General features: G+C 39.5%; 1 protein-coding gene across 9 annotated transcripts in view; it reads right to left on the reverse strand.

Annotated features, from left to right (window-relative positions):
- NBEA (neurobeachin) overlaps nucleotides 1-17,836 on the reverse strand; it is an 882,854-nt gene that overhangs the window by 485,626 nt on the left and 379,392 nt on the right. For all 9 annotated transcript variants that reach the window (XM_019498256.2, XM_059716302.1, XM_059716129.1 and 6 more), the window contains one exon: nucleotides 6,880-7,318. In XM_019498256.2, coding sequence (XP_019353801.2) covers nucleotides 6,880-7,318 — 439 coding nt within the window. The remainder of the gene's footprint in view (nucleotides 1-6,879; nucleotides 7,319-17,836) is intronic.

Below are 17,836 nucleotides of genomic sequence, written 5' to 3' on the forward strand. Positions count from 1 at the left end.
TTTCTCACCCATTCAAGATGCAGTAGATGACTGTATTTTCTACTCCCATTCAAACAAATGAAGAGTGCTCAAATTAGTACCTGGAAAAGGACTATGGGTCAGACTTTTTAAGGTATCTAGATACCTTTAAAATATAGCCTGGCAGCTAGTGGTATTTTCAAAAGTGACTTTCTGGTTTCATTGGAAAATAGGTTCCCCTAAGCATTTTTGAAAAAAACAACTAGGAGCCCATCTCCACTTTTAGTAATTAGGTAGATAAGGTTCTTTGGGTGAATCTGATATCTTTTATTAGATGAACTTAAATAGTTGGAAAACAATTATTAAGCAAGCTTTCGGGTTCAAAAACCCCTTGTCAGGCTAAGGAAGTTTCAGCAGTTGGTGTGCGCTCTTCTTGGATGGAATGCAAAGTAAAGAAGCCAGAAGCTGGTCTGGTACGCATACAAGACAGGTAGTCAGTGAAAATGTAGATTGAGGAGTCAATGGGTGAGAGACAGGCTTTAAAATCAGTCCTATTAGACCATACAGAACTGAAAACCCCCCCAAATACCTTTAAAATATGAACCACAGCACTTAGAAATGGACCTGGAAAGTATAAAGATTTGCAGTGTTACACAAAGAGAAAGACTTGGCATTAAAACCAATTCAAGGATACCTAACAGCATAAATTCAGATTTTCTTCTCATTTCCAGGATTTCACGGTACAATAAAAATTTCTGCATAATACCAATGCAAAGGTTATTCTTATTGAAATAACACTCCAAAGAATGGAATATTTGTAAGACTCACTGCATAATTTAAAGAGAAATTCATAAAGCATAAAAGCAAAATGACTCCGATTATTAACTTCACTCTAGAAACTTTCTAGCAAAAAGACTCGTAATAGACCAATCATTCGTTGTAGAATGAGTACCATGTAGAATCAGTGAAACAGTTTCACAACACCTATTAATATTGATTGTTTCTAGAGGGACAAACCACATAAAAAAATCTGATGGTAGGAATAATAGAAATTGATTTTTGTTTAATAAAAGATACATGCTAAAAAAGAAAAAAAGAAAGAATTATTGGCAGGCTGTGCTCAATTACAGTTACAAATCTAGGACAGATAACCCTGAACACTTGTTTCTAAAGATATCACCCTGGATGCTATTTGTAAGGAATTCAGTCTGATGTTAAAAGACGTGTCATAACTTTGGGAATCCAGGCTCTGGTGTCCCAGAAATCTCTTTATATATCTCATAATGTAATTACCGCTACCTTAAGACAGATGAGGCAGAAGGCAGCAATATATTGAAAACTAATTGAAAAATGCAGTTGTCCAGAAGCACTTGTGGGGAAGAGGTCTCTGAAAAGCTGCTCAAAGCTTCAGAGTTTGAAGTGAAATTTTTGATGTTGTCACTCTCAATCTATTGAATGGCTGACAGACAATCAAACCCGTCTGGCTGGCTGGCAGCTCATTTTGCTGGCAGGTGGCAAACAATTAGACACACCAATTTGTGCCTCCTGATGACATTAAAGCATGAAACTAAGTTGTATGCAGGGCCTAGTGATTTGTGTGAAAGCATTTCAAAAATAATACTCTTTGCCGTGGCAACTCATTTCAGACTGCCACCTCCCATTATGGCTTTGAGCAGTGAAGACGACAGACTTGAGTTACGTGCGGTGCAAGGCCACTTCTGTTCAATCCGTCATCAGCGCCCCCCGAGACCTCAATCCCCTCCTTTCATCAATATCACCTCATCATTTACATTCGATAGTACTTGAACTGCTGCATACATTAACTACACAGAAGTGTTGGCACACATTTTGTGCTTTTACATTTCATTTATATAGCTACACAAATTCTAAGAAAGAATTCGCTGCCAGACACACATTGTACATACAATGCTCAGAGGACATAGACAAACATTAAAAAAAGGAATGTATTGCTATATAGATCCTATTAGATAATAGTAAAGGTGGAATAGCTAGTTTAATCTGTAATTAGAGGAGTTCAGGGGCATTTTCATTTTTAAGCCAACATAAAATAAGAGACTCCATTAAAAAAAAATTAGCATTATGAAACATTATAGTTCTATGAAAAATATTAGGTTAACTATTTTATTATCCCTAGGTTTCTAGAATCACCATAATCCCTACCGTAAAGAGCAAAAAAACCCACCAAAACAATTCCTATCCCAAATAGAAGCAAAATAAAAATGAGAAAGTCCATTACACTTGCTTTCCCTGCTGCGAGAGTGAGGAAGTGTGCTAATGTTTATGTGCTAAGAACAATGCTGTATTGGAAGACACTCTGATACTATAAGCACCATTTCAGAACCTAGAGAAAATATAATCCCACAATGGTAATGTATTAATCCGCTCTCAGATGGAATAACAGGTAGGATACCAGTTAACTTCATTCACTTGAATTAACAGCTCACTAAACAAAAGTGTACCTACAAATTTACAACAGAACTTTTGAATACAAATAATCATTTTTACAGTTTTGTTTTGCACAAGATGTGGGTATAGGCATTGCCCATACCATAGGGTAGAGAACACTAGACTGCAACTTGCTTCAACCATTCAAACAAAACCTGAAACTTATTTCAGTCTTTCAGATAACTGTGGCAACAGGAAAAAAAAATGTTCACTTTATAACCTAAAATTAATGGGTTGTTTCCGAGTAAATTTTTCTATGCCAGAGGTAGGCAACCTTCCCTGGCTGGAATGATCCATCCTATGGTAAGAGTGGATGGGAAGGCAGACCCTCGGACTTGACCACAACTGGCATTTGTCCCTGTGGCAGCATGGGGGGAACGCCTGCAGCTAAAGCCCCCTGCCACTAAACGCTGCTGAAGCTGGATCTACAGAGTCTTGTACTCTTTCACAAAAACAGGCAGAAGCATGGTTATGGTTATCTTTCCTGATTTCCTCTCATCTGAATTTGCTGCTTACATACTTACAAAATCTGATGTTTCATTATTGGCAATAAACATAATTATTAAAGTCCTTTGATCATCACACTTATTTGTTACCACTAATAGACACAATTGCAAAGGCTCATACAAGTGGGAGAACACAGATATATTTATATATTTGATTTCTATGCCACCCTCCCCCAAAAAGACTCAGGACAGTTTACAATAAAAACGATTATATCAAAAACATATATATTAACATTAAACAGTAAAAGATATGATAAATCCCAAAACAAAACCCAAATTTTAACCCCACCCACTAAAATCTTACCCAAATAAGGTCTTACAACACTTCTGAAAGATGTGCAGGCTTGGATTTTGGTAGGCCTCCAGTGGGAGGTAGCTCCAAAGCTGAGGAGTGACTAGCAAGAGCAACCACTTATGCTTTTTCACCAGACAAACTTGATGCACCGATGGAACTTGCAGTGGGTTGTTCTCAAATGACCTTAAGGATCACAACTGGATGTAAAGGAGGAGGTGGTCCCTTAAGTATTGTGCCCTATGTCTCAGATACAGCGATCTACTGCTGTCGTTAATGGCAAAGCTCTTCTCTTCTTGCAATGACTAATAAATAACATAGCTGCAGGTGTTCATGGTCAGCTGTTTAGTAGAATTTAAGGAGAGACTTAACTGAACTTCATAGAGCTGAACGCAAAAACAAATGCCTTCTTTCGCTCAGCATTTAGCATCTGTTAGATATGAATGAGAAGGATCCACATACTAGGACTTCCTGTTCTTCTGTTCCTTAGCAGGATATATTAAAATGAGAATAATGTATTTTAAGCATTTCTAACAATCAGCTTTTGCAGCTGCATTGGATTGGCATTGCAACAGTTGTAATAATGCTTGAATATCAACAAGAACACAGAGGCTTTGTAAGTAGGATTTCATAGACTGTAAGGCCAGAAGGGACCTTGGAAGATCATTGAGTTCAGCCCCCTGCACCAAACAGGAAAGATAACTGGGGTCAGGTGCCCCCAGCAAGGTGACTGCCTAGTCTCCTCTTGAAGATTTCCAGGGTAGGTGATTGCACCACCTTTGGAGGGAATGTATTCCACAGTCTGGACACCCTGACTGAGAAGATGTTTCTCCTGAATTTGAGCTTGAATTGGTCTTTCAGGAGTTTGTGGCCATTACTCCTGTTTTCCCCACGGGTGCCCTGGTGAACAGTTGCTCACCAAGCCCTTGACATACTCCCCTAGTGTAGCGGTAAGCTGCTACCAGGTCCCCTCTCAGCCTTCTTTTCTTCACGCTGAACAGTCCCAGATCCCTCAGCCTTGCCTCCCACAGCTTACCATGTAAGACTCTGCCCATACAGGTGGCTATTTTTTGGACTCTCTCAAGTTTTGGACTGTCTTAAGTCCAAAGCTCTTTGGACTCTGTCAAGTAATTTCTTCCCAAATGACTTGGATACACTGTTCAATTTGCTAGGAACCAATGGAGGGAAGGAAAATGCTAGCAGAATTGAAAAAAGATATTTAATGAAGCCCTAAAATTGGTGGATTTGACTGAAAGTCTCTCTCGTCACTATTTTATGTGAACAAATGGACACAGCAGCAGCTGCTGCATTTCCTTGCTTGTATTTGTTGGTTTCCACATGACTGCTTTGAATCCGTGGATGGGAATATATAGAAATGCATGGCTTTTGTTTGCTAAATGTGGCTCTGCCATTGCTGAATACTCCCCTGATCAGCACAAAATCTTTCATTTTGCTTTTCTAGAAGAGGGGTAGAGGTTCTCAATCTTGAATCTGTCAACAAGTGTTAGCGGAGGGAGATGTTTGCAATTAACCTGTCTTTTCCCTATTAGTAAGTGGATCCAAGGCCTCAGCTAAAGGTGCAAGGGGTTTCATGACAGCCATGATGACGGAAAGAAGTTTTTGGAATAAAAGAAGTTGACAGCCACTAATCCGTGTGGTGAGCTGAATCACAAAATAACAATCTGCTTTGAGTAAGGGGCAATGGCATTAAGGGATTGTGCCTCAGTTTCTTCCAGTCACTGCACCCTCCCAGCTCCTGTCGCTCAGGGGAAGGAGTCAACCATGCTGTGCACAGACTTTGTGCAGTACATGCTGTTAATACACTGGTATGATTATGTATTCCTGCACAATAAGGCTGAGTCACAATTTGGCACAGTGGTTATAAGAAAATAAACAATTATTTAATCTCACTATATAGACTTCATAGTTATTAAAAATGGCAAATGTACAATGAAAAATATATTTTAAGACATGTAACTAAATCTTTACATCATGGGCTCTCAGTCCATACTGGAAGCCACTAATTCAGACACCCAGGAATGTAGAATCCCACTAATAACAAGAGGACTTTCTGTGAGATGCAGGGGTCCATGTTAACAGATTCTATTGCTGGGTTAGAGCCAACATGCTACAACCTTTGTTAAGAACTTACTATTTTTTATGAAATAATAATTGTTAAGCACAGTACAGATTCTGTACTGCTGAATATAAAGGAATACAACTTTTTATAGGTTTGGGAATACAACTGTTTCTCAAATAAAAGAGATACAATACCCTGACTTCAAATAATACAAGATTCTTCATGTTACTATTTCCTGCCCTTAAACCTGCCCAAATTACAATATGTAGGGTGGTGAATGAAAAAGAACCTCTTTCTACTAAATTAAACAATAAATGGGCTGTCTCTTTCAAATGATCACAAGAACTAAAATACTGTAGGGAAAAAGATAAAAGCAGTTCAGCACATCAATACCATATTCCCTTTTAAATATTCCAGTCATTGTCCATTCTCCAGCTCTCTATTGCAATAGATACAACTCTGTCTATTGAATTTCTCTCATGTAACAACCTTAACTTTTTTTTTTATAAAATCAGTTTCACTAGACAATGTGCAATGAAGAAATGCTTCCTAGCACTGTATTCTAAATGTTTTATTCTGTAATTTCTATTCATCCACCTGTACCTTTCTATTCTTATTAATCTGAAAATATGGACATAGTTCACCTGGACTATTATCTGGACAATTATTTATCCTACTTACGATATATTTATTTTGTGTGCATGTAGAAAGGTTTTTTTTTTTTCATTTTTTAAAATTTTGCCATAAAATATAACATAACTGCTGAATTGCTTAATTTGTTTTTATGGTATTTAAATCTTTTCTCTAAAAGTCCAAAACACACAGGTCATATTTGGAAATTCAATCAAGCCCATGGTTAAGAAATAGTCCTACAATGTTAAAAAACAGGTAACTTGTCTTGTTTTGACAGGATATTGTCATTTGCATCTCTAAACAATTCCTATATTCAAGTTCATGTTTTTGGACTAGATATTTCAAATAAATCTACTTTAATAAGAAACATTATTTGAGCAACTAGTCTATCCTGAGAGAGAAGGTATTTTAGGCACACAATGTCTCACTTTCAAATATTAAAAATACTGAACTTAAAATTTAAAAAAAATGAAACAAGGAAGTCAGTCTCAATCTTTATCTTGTGGCAATGTGTGCACAGTCTGTCATAGCTGAAATGTTTCAGTAATGGAAGAGTAGTGGTACGACAGATCAAATAAGATTTAAACATTTGGAAGAATTTTGTTGGAAATTCACACAGCTAGTCTGTTCTAGATTAACAGATATTTCACTCTCCCCCCCATTCAAAATATTGTTTCAAAGGAGAAAAGGTTTATTACAGCAATAGTTCTTTAAAGTATACTTGCTCTTCAAGTACTGATTAAAGATTTACTTGCTGCTTAGAAAAAGAGAGAAAAATAGTCCTCTACAGTCTGATTTTAATAATGCAGCAATGAAGAGGTAAGCCAGCATATTATCTTAATAACATCTAATATGATCTGATATTGGACTATCAGCGTATTAAAAATAAATCCTTCAAACCTCAGCTTTTAAAACAATATGAAATAATTAGCTCAGCTGTATACCTGTCAAAGGAGTGGAACTGCATAGGAAGAATAGCCTGAGCTTCCCTCTTCAAGGCAGGATCAGGATAAGGGATAGGATCAGGACCACATTCTGCAATTTCAACAGGAGCTGCCACAAGACTTTTAAGTATTTCCTTGACATTGATGCCTTTGCTTTGGCTGATACTGGATATTGATGATGCAGGCTTCAGGATTTCACTGGGACTTTCTGTTAAACTTTCTTGAGATTTCTTCACCTCAGAAGACAAAGTAGACAACAGTTCACTCATAGCATCAGGGCCTGTGCTAGTCTCTAAGTCTGTCCCATTAAAAATGCTGGGCATCTGCTCCTCTCCAATTCCAGAATCTGTATGAGGAATAGAGCTTTCCAGCTGAATATCTTCAACTGGTGTTGGTGTTTCTTTTTCTTTTATATTCTCTGGAAATACAGCAGGAGTCTCTGTAAAATAAAGTAAAATAAATAAAAGCAGTTACGAACAATATTTAAAATTTAGTTTGAAATTGTCAACAGATATCTCACTGTAGTTTTGTTAACTAAAAGCATTGCATCTTAGAAAGCATATAAATCTTAGCATATTAACAGCTGTACAAAGCCACTGCGCACACAAGATTTCCTTTCGTTTCTATAGAAGTTTTGTGCACAACAAAACCTATAGTCATGCCACAAAATTTAAATCTAAACCACAGTTCAGATACAAATCAGCTGTCAAGCAATGATATTATATGAATATATCTTTACTCAGGCTACTGGAGATACAATCTCAAAAAACTCAAAAGAACCATTTTAGGATCTCTTCAAACTGTTCATATTTCTACTGCATTCAACAGACATTAAGCTTTAATATCTAGTAACAAGGTAGGCTTCTTTTTGGTTAAAAAGAAAAAAAAGATGGATAATAGCCCAAAAATACTGGATTTTGTTTCTTTGGTTGGTTGGCTTTTATGGTAAGTTAGAAGAGAATGATTACAAGAACCTGACCTGCAGCCCCCAGGTTCATTCAGATTGCAAATATCAGCCAGATCAAAGGGAACAGAGTAAGTCAAACCAGTGGCATTTGACAATATTTCCAAATTAGCAGGGGCTCACATTAAAAAATTGCTTTTGTTAACTCTTTACAGTGAACTATAAGAACACAATTTTTATTATAAAAAGTGCAGCGACTTGATGCTTTCTTGGAAATCTGGCCAGAGCTGTGAAAACCCATTCATTCCACATACATAGTGAACATTTTAGTTTCATTCTTCACAGAGACTTTGTGGCTATTTTTCCATGACCAAAAGCCTGCACTCAAATGGAATATTTGTTTTATTTAGCATATTAAGTCATTCATTCTGATTAAATATTCCTTGTAACAAGAACCCAGACTATAAAATCTGAGTGGCTTGTATCATAAATTCATGTGGGTTTTTTTTGTTATTTTATTTGTGGTTCTGAGAAAATAGTAAATCTGGGTAATCTACTGAAGAATAAGCAGATGAAATTCTGCTCTTTTAAGAGCTCTAAATTAAATATTCTTTAACTATATAACTGTAGTAAATTCTATAGAAACATTTTTGTGACTTTGTACTAATCAAATGAATTGTCAACTGCCTTCAATTTATAACAAACAAACATTTATTCTCGATATATATGTACATTTTATATATGAATTGTATATTCATTCTGTGTCCACCTCTGAACAAATGTTGATTTAGAGTAATTCACATACAATTGTATATCAACAGCATTATAGAACATATATTGGTAAAACTGCTGACCCTGGTGAGAGCCCAAGGGAAAGGATCTGTCATTAGGAACACTGTTTTCTTCTTCTAATAGCCATAAAACATTGCCAGCACTTTCCTTCTTTTTTCCCAACCTGCCATCTCAAATAGAATGACATGTTTTTTCCATAGTGGATACCCCATTTTGTGAATCAGGAAGCATATACTCGATTTATGAACTGCATGCTTGATAACCACTTGAAAATATATATTCCTATTACACACTCATTGTCTACTGGTCCATGAAGTCAGAAATCCATATCTATTTAACACAAGAGAAATACAGCACAGGAGAGTATTGCAACTATAATCAGATCTGTAACACATATAATGCATTTTCGTGACTGAAATTTCAAGAAATAAGAAAGATAATTCTGGGAGGCTGGGAGTGTTGCTCTGTTTAAACTACAACTTCTCTGGCTGCTTTTGGACTACCAGGAATAGCCTCCAGTTTGAGAAAGCGATTGGTTCTTATTAACACAGGGCACACATCTAGAGTAACTAAATTCAAGTGCAGTTAGAGTAGCCATAAGATAGTAGAGGAGGTAGTGACAGATCATATCTATTCGGATATAGATGAAATACTAAACACTGGCCAATTGTTTGAGTTTTCATTGGGTAACAAAAAAAACCATAGTGTCTATATACTAATGAAAGGAATTTAGTATTGTGGTTCCTTGCTTTCTGAATACTTTGCAATATCAGAAAAATTCCTAAATTTCTTATAAATACTTAATTTTTCAGCACCCACATTCTAAACACAGTAAAACAGAAATACCCTATTTTGTTCTCCACGTAAAAATATAAATCAAACCTTTGAGGTGACAGCCAACAAGGAACGGATCGATCAGCATGGTGGGCACTAAACACCATGGACCACACACAGAAAATGGCTTTCTGCTTAACTATACTCTGTGTCTCTTATAACCTCTCTGCAATCCACAGGTAATAACAATCCATTCCCCTTCTGAACAATGTTATTCTTTTTCATTAGGGCTGTCCAACTAACAGCCTGAAGGCCATGCACACCCCCTGCCCAAGGAGTTAACCTGAAGCCCTCAGGTCCCTGGTCCAGGCATTACTCCTCCCCATCACTCTCCTGCTCCTGCAGCTGGAGTCATCAGACTCTTCCCCCTCCTCCAGCTCCCAATTCCTGGTCCTGGCCCTGGGGGCAGGGCAGAGTAAAGTGGGGGCAGCAAGGCCCACAGAGCTGAAGGAGCCTCCAGATGGGAGGCTTGGGAGTACTTGCAGCAGGAGTCGTCACACATATTGACGTACGGCCCAGGTGGCATGGGGGGAATTTAGCCTCCAGCCCCTGAGAAGTTGGATATCCCTCTTTTACATAATCACATTATCTGTATAACTGCTTTTCTTCTGTTTTGAGACTACTTCTGGTAACTTCTCTTTGATCCTTATTTACAGCCCTCCTCAACTCCTTTAAGTGCCTGTTTTCCTTTACATATAATATCAAACACAAACCACTGTTCTATCTGGTATTTAACTTAAACCAGCAGTCAGCAATGTAGTGGAGCTGCAGGCTGAAACAACCCAGCTTGGGTCTCTGGTGGGCTGCTGTTCTGACCTGCCCCTGCCTCTGCTGCCATTTCTTCCCACCCCACTGGCTGTGATGTGGGCACAGCTCATTGCCACCTGGGCTTGATGCAGTTCCTTATCACGCAGAACGCCACCTGTGCTCCACTGCTCCATGGGCCTGATCCAGTGGCTCCATCAGCCAAATCTGGCCTGCAGGGGATATGTTACTGACCCCTTACTCAGAATATGATTACTGTCTATAAGTATATCAGAGAGAATAAACACCATTCAGGGGAAAAGATTATATAAGCTTGACGCTGTTGTCACAAACAAGTGGGTAAACCTGACCATGAATAAAGTTTCAGCTGAAAATTAAAAGACAATTTTTAGCCATCAAAATAGTGAGCTTCTGGAACAACTGTTCAATAGGACTAATGGGGGTAAACTCCTTCCCTACCCCCACCCCCCTGCCTTGTACCTGGTTCCTTCCTAGAACTGAGGGAGGGCACTTTGTGCCTTAAAGCTTGTCTAACATCTTGAGCCAATACAAGATGTTGGCTCTGCAGTTGAGCCAATACAAGATCTCCCAAAAAAACCTTTGCTTTTCACAAATCTATATACCATACAACTGGAGAAGAGCTGTAGTACTTATCCATAAAAAAAAAGGAAGGGATAAAAAAAATGTAGGAATATGCTAAGGAAATATTCTGATGACACAAGTTAGGATGCCTCATCTATGCAAGGGAAAATCAGGATATCATATAGGAGAAAATTGAATAATGAAAATGGAATGATTTTCAATAGTATATACTACAGGTTGTGGGATCAGAGACTAACAACAAGAATTTTGCTTAAATTGGGAGCTCATTAGCTAGAAATGAAGAGAAAAAGAACCTGGGTATGTTAGTTCATCACACACAAAACAGCAGCCATGAAAATGGGAAACCTGATCCTAGAATGTATCTGGTAAGGCACTGTATTTTCAGTAAAGGCAGGGAAATAATAATGCCACTGTAAATTGACTTTATTTGGAATACTTCATACAATTCTGATCATCCAGGTTTCAGAAAATGAATCAAACTGGAACAGGTACAGAGAAGAATTACTGGGATGAGGAAGGAAATACAGAGGTTAAGGGCATATCTTGCCCACACAAAGTAATGCCACCTGGAGACTTGCTCTGCTTGCTCCATGCTTCCTAGCTCCCAAACTGGAAGTAGCACAGTTACCCTTACTTCCAGTATGGGAGCTAATTGGTGTAAAATGTCTCTAAATGGAAATGGCATATATCGGCATAGTGCTACCTAGCTCAAGGCAGGCATACCATAAAGAAAACTTAGCTAGTTTAGCCCAGGAGAATGAAAGCTAAGAGAAAATACGATTACCTTCTATAAATATGAGAGAGAATGAACACCATGCAGGGGAAAAACTGTATAAGCTTGACAATGTTGTCAAAAACAAATGGGTATAAACTGACCATGAATAAAATCTTGACTGAAAATTTTAAGATTTCTAGCTATCAGAGCACTGAGGTTCTAGAACACCATTTCAACAGGCGTAATGGGGGCAAAAAGAGGCCTTTTTGCTTTTAAAAAAAGAGTTTGATCAGTTTCTGAACGTGTATGTTGTTGTTGTGTGTGACAGCAAGTGACTACCCCAAAAGTCCTTTTCAGTTCTACATTCCTAAATGATTTACAAGCTCCAGTGCCAATGCGCTGTGCGAATTTCAAAATAAAGATCAAGTTCAATCTGGTATTGCAACAGCAAACAGTTTCTAGTAAAAGGCATAGCGCTGGTGCTATTAAAACATTTAAAAAGTCATGAACCTTGGAAATAAGAATCTAACCAAAAACTACTAAACTTATACCATATTGCCTACAATACAAGCACAAGAAATTAATATTAAGAAACTCACATTTTCCCCATTTCTAAGAGGTTATGTAGCACAGATTCTGAGCTTTAATGTTGTCTCTTACACAAATATAAAAAAAAATGTATATTGTACATATCATTAAAGGTAGTATATTTCCAGGGAAATCAGACTTCAATAGTCATTCTTTTAATTGAACTTACAGTATCTATTTGCAGCAGAAGCCTTTTTCACTAAATCAAATTATCAGAATCTTTTTTGCATTACTTTCTACATAATGCCTGCAATTGTAAATATTTCTCATTGGATGCATTAAAACAACTTTTCAAAATATCAAACAGCCTCAGTCAAAAGGTTAAATACATCAACTTTTTCATTTACCAAAGGAAACACATACTTGAAATAAACATGACTATATGTTTTGCCCTTCTCAAATAAACAAAAAATATCTGATACAAATAAGTATTTGTGAAAATTTTGGGGAAACACTGAGAAAGAGAACACATGATATTTTTTAGTATAATTTTTTTCTAGAATCCAAATGATAAATTCTTGGATTAAGACCAAAGGAACTATAGCTATAATACCACAGGCTAAACTTTTATAATATTCTCATTGGTTTCATGTCATAATACAATTGCCTTCTATGGGCTTTCGGATTTGAAAATAAACAGTATATTTTCTACAGTCTTCAGTCATAAAACTATATTTAGCTATTCTAAATATTTAGCAATTCTAAAAGTGGATGCTTGTAGAACAGAAAAATCTTGAATACTCAAAACAACTTAGCTAAATGAGAAGTTAAACATGAACAGCAGCAAAAAATATAACTGATTACATCTGTCTATGTTATAACACTTTGACAGTAGGCTTGTAAATTTTCAACAACCCTCATCAGTTTTCTGTAGAACTAGGCTGTGTCAGTAGACAAAGCAGAAACATTACTAGACCTAGTGATCTTAACCCTGTCAGAAGTAAGCAGTTGGATGCCAGATGCCTCCTTCTTACTGTTTTTCATTGTAACTAATGAGTTCATCTACTACATTATGGAAAAAATATGGGCTTATGTTAAGTAAATGACATGTTGTCTACGTGGTGACCTCATCTGTCACATTCCTTCCCTAAAATATCTTGTTTTACTGTGATTTATGAAGTGCATGGCAATCCTTCTTACCTATTAAGTTACCTAAGTAGCTCTTACAGCATTTGTAGTGTTTAAACAAATAGCAAGAAACAAACGTACAGGCTTCCTGTTACCTAAATGAATATACTTCTCATAAAAAGTAATGATGTAAAATCTTGCTATTCTAAAAAAACTGACATTGAAAGACAATATGATTTTGACCTTACCCCCAAACTTTCTCAATTTAATTTTTTAACTTTTTATGGATATTTTAGAAATTCATTTTTAATTTCTCTACCTCCCACTTATATTGGATCTTTAAGAAAGCTTGTACACATGATGAAAACTGGCCATTTTTGCGGTTTAATTGCATCACACTGAACACATACAGGGACTTTTTACAATTTAAATGAGTTTGCTGCATTGCAAACTAAACCACATCCGCATGTAATTTAGTTTGTAATGTAGCTATTTGTAATGTTGCAGCCTTTGTCATTTTGCCCCCCTGCTGCGGGAAAGGCAGGCTGAAGACAGAAAGGGTGAGGGGCCAATCCCCCCCCTCCGCACAGAGCCTGCCCACGTCTTCCGCAGCTGGGCTGGAGGGCGAGCTGCCAGTGGGCTGAGTAGCCCCACAGCTGTGGAGGGCCCTGGTCCTTCCTTCCACAGCAGCAGTGCCCCTTAGGGGCTGCCCGGGTGGGCTGCTAATGGGCAGGTGCTGCCCCAGCTCCAGCTCAGGGAACAGTTGGATTGGGTTGGGTGCTGCTTGTGAGCTGTGGCAGCACCAGCCTGCTAGACGCTCACCCAGGTGGCCCTGGGGTGGTGCCGCAACAGTGGAGGGAAGGTCTGGGGGCCCCCGCAGATCAGGGCCCACCAGCAGCTTGCCCCCTGGCCACGGGAGAGGAGGGCAGGCTCTGTGGGGAAAAAAAGGAATAGGCCCCTTGTCATTTTTCTTTTTTTTCCTCAGCAGGGCCTGCCTGTGTGAGCTGCCACCAGGGCTGTGCAGCCCTTGACCTACAGGGGGGCCCAGTCCTTCCCTCTGTGGCAGTGGCATCCCCCTCTAACTACACAGGTGCTGCCCCAGCTCACAGGCAGCACCTGCGGGATCCAACTCTTCCCCAAGTCTGTGTGGTGGAAGCCTGCTGGGCACTGCTCACTGCACAGGCTTGGAGAAAAGTTGCATCCAGCGTATGCTGCCTTTGAGCTGGAGCAGCACTTTCACAGCTAGCACACCACTCAGGCAGCCCTGGGAGGCGCTGCCACTGCAGAGAGACAGACCAGGCCCCTCTGCAGCTCAGGGCCTGCAGGGCCCAGCGGCAGCTCACACTGGCAGGCTCTGCTGAGGAAAAAGAAAAAAAATTGGCAAGGGGCCTGATCCTCCCCCGTGTGGAGACTGCCTGCTTCTCCCATGGCTGAGGGGCGAGCTGCCGGCAGGCTTTGAGCTGCGAACCTTTTCTTCATGGCGGCAGAGCTTCCCAGATGGCACCCGTCTACTAGCAGCTCACCCAGGTAGCCCCGAGGGTACCACCACCATTGAGGGAAGAACCAGGTCCCCCCCACACCTCAGGGGCTGCTTGGCCTGCCAGCAGCTTGCCCCACAGCTGAGGGAGAGGTGGGCAGGCTCTGCAGGGAGGGAAGGAAAAAAAAGAATCGGGCCCTTCACTATAACAGTAATGGAAGCCCCTAAATTGAAACAGTGGGTTTTTAATCGTTGCAATTAAAAACCCACCATTTCAGTTTAGGGGGATAAACCCCTATCATGTGTACAAGAGGCCTAACTGCATAACTAAAAATTTCCATAAAAATTGAACAAAAGAAGAGCTGCTAAAAATCTGAAAAAGCCAGGTCCTTAAAAATGGTATTTTACATCTGTGTAGAACATGACCAAATCTAAGTGCATTATCTTTTAGCCTGGAAACCTCTGTGACCAATGAACTGTCCCTACTGGCAATCCTAGTTCTGCTGCAAACCATGACAAGTTACAACAATACATAAAGTTGCAAAAGAACCACACATAATGACTGAACATAACAAAAAGAAGAGAACAACAGTAAACCAAATGATAAACCTGCAGTTTCGATCTAACATGACAATGTTTTCCAAGTGTTCTCCTATTCATTTCCCAGTTTCTGCTACTAAAACCTCTATTTTTGTGTTACAAGTGGAAGTTGTAGTAGAAATGTAAAGAAAATCCCTTGTCTGGATCTGTGCAGTGGGGTAATTTAGAATGAGTGCTCACATATCAATCAGCACTTACCATGGAACTACTGCCAGTTAGGCTTCTTATTCTAGCCAATATTACTGTACGCATATGAACTATTATTTCAACTAGGCGTGTCTCTAAGATGCACAGCTTAGGTAGTACTCTTTCTCTGTCCATTTCAATTTGGCTTTTTGGGTACTGCTGCCTGGCTAATTCTAGTTTTTGCTCTAGGTAGACAGAAGGGAAAGAAAAAAGAAGAACCTAATTGATTTATCTGGCTTCCTCTACCTTCCCAATGGGCTGATCATGTAGATTGTTCCCAGGCATCATCATATTCAGGCTGAACAGAAATCCCTTTTATCCTAGGGTAAGAACACTGTTTACTGAGCCATTTCTGGGTAACACAGGTCCCAACCCAGTTTGGACAGGAGCTACCTTACTCTGTTACTGTAATTAAAAAAAAAAAAAATGTGAGTAATAATTGCATAGAATCAATGGAGCAGAAGGGACCTGGAAGATCATCAAGTCCAGTCCCCTGCCATAGGCAGGAGGTTAACGAGCTCAAACTAGCTCAATGAGGTACTTATCCAGCCTCCTCTTGAACACCTCCAAGGATGGCAACTGCACCACCTCTGCCAGGAGTATGTTCCAGGTTCTAGCTACCCTTATGGAGAAAAGTTCTTCCTTCTGTCCAGTCTAAATTGTCCTTCTGTTAGTTTGTGCCCATTGGCCTCATCCTCCCAAGGGGTGCCTTCCTGCAGAGTTGCTCCCCCAGATCTTGGTGCTCCCCCCTGACATACTTATAGGTGTCTATTAAGTCACCTCTCAGCCTCCTCTTACTCAAACTAAACAAGCCTAGTTATTGGAATCTCTCCTCATATGGCTTATCCTCCAGGCCCCTGATCATGCAGGTGACCCTTCTCTGCATCTTCTAGAGTTTATCTGCATCATTCTTGAAGTGCAGTGCCCAAACTGGGCACAGTTCTCCTCCTGCAGCCTCACTAATGCTGAGTAGAGAGGAAGAAGCACCTCTCCGGATCTGTTAGCAATACATCGGCTGATGCACACCAGAGTTCTATTTGCCCTGCTGGTGACTTCATCACACTGTTGGCTCATATTAATCTTCTGGTAGATTGTGACCACCAGGTCCCATTCAGATGTTGTGCCACCCAGTGGGCTGCCACCAATCCTATAGTTATGATGAAGGTTCTTCCTACCCAGATGAAGGACCTGGCACGTTTTCCTGTTGAACCTCATCTGATTCTGATCAGCCCATAGAACTAGTGAGTCTAGGTTGTCCTGGATCCTTACCCTATCCTCTGGTGTGCCCACATTTCCCCACAGCTTGGTATCATTGGCAAACTTAACCATATAGCATTCCATCCAAGTCATTAATAAATATGTTAAAAAGCACAGGTCCAAGCACCAGTCCCTGCGCCACTGGAGACAGCCCTCCAGGATGAAGATGTCCCACTGACTACAACTCTCTGGGACTGGCCTCTAAGCCAGGAATCCACCCACCTCACTGCAGCCTGGTCCAAAGTCAGTACCCTTCAGTTTAACTGAGAGAATATTTAATTTAAACATATACAAATTGCAACTAATTTCAAATAAATTAGGCTTCTTTACAAGGAAGTCTCCCTATCTTTACCACACACTTACTAAACTTTTGAAAGTGTCCACTATCATGGGACTTGGAATGCTACATAATGACTTCATAAAAAGACATAAAATGGAAGACAAACTATATAGAAGCCAACTTAGTTATTATAGCACAGATAGTGGGGTATTTCCTGGTTGTTTTTGTTTGTCTTCTTTTAAGGTACTTGAAAAAAACTTATTATCTAACTTCTTTCCTCTATGTGGTCATTTGATGACAGCATCTGGGGAGATGTCTCTATATGCCAAAGACCAGTCCCCCCAAGGCCTGGTACCAAACTGAACAATAGGAGCATTTATGCACATGCTCCAAGAGTCAGAGGGCATGCTTTAATTGGAGTGGCTCTAAAAGCCACTCTAATTAAAGCACCAAGAGCATCACATGTATCAGCATCCCTGTGCTGAAAAATGGTGGTGGGGTGCTTTAACTAAAGCTCATCAAACTAAAGCTTTACCAAGTAGTGCTCTGGAAGGTAATTACAGTCCTTACCCACTACAGACTGCAGGTGTAGGTGTTTGTCACCCCTTTAACATTCTACTCAGCCTCTAGAAATCAGATAATTAGCTGGGCACTGACATGGAATGGAGGAGAATAAGAATGACTTCTAGTAAGCACCCCTTTTTTCCCCACAGAATTTCATTGAAGGCCAGCTGTGTGACTTCTGTGAAAAGGTGGATCTGAAGAACCATATTGTTACACAAGGACTGAAACAGCTTTCAAATAATGCTGAAAGGATCTCATAGGCAGGACCATCTCCCTGTAAGAACTAAACTCTTTGTATGGCCAGCCTAGAAAGTTGATATAAGA

The sequence above is a fragment of the Alligator mississippiensis genome, chromosome 1 (genome assembly GCF_030867095.1).
Source record: "Alligator mississippiensis isolate rAllMis1 chromosome 1, rAllMis1, whole genome shotgun sequence".
In the NCBI taxonomy this organism is placed as follows: Eukaryota; Metazoa; Chordata; order Crocodylia; family Alligatoridae; genus Alligator; species Alligator mississippiensis.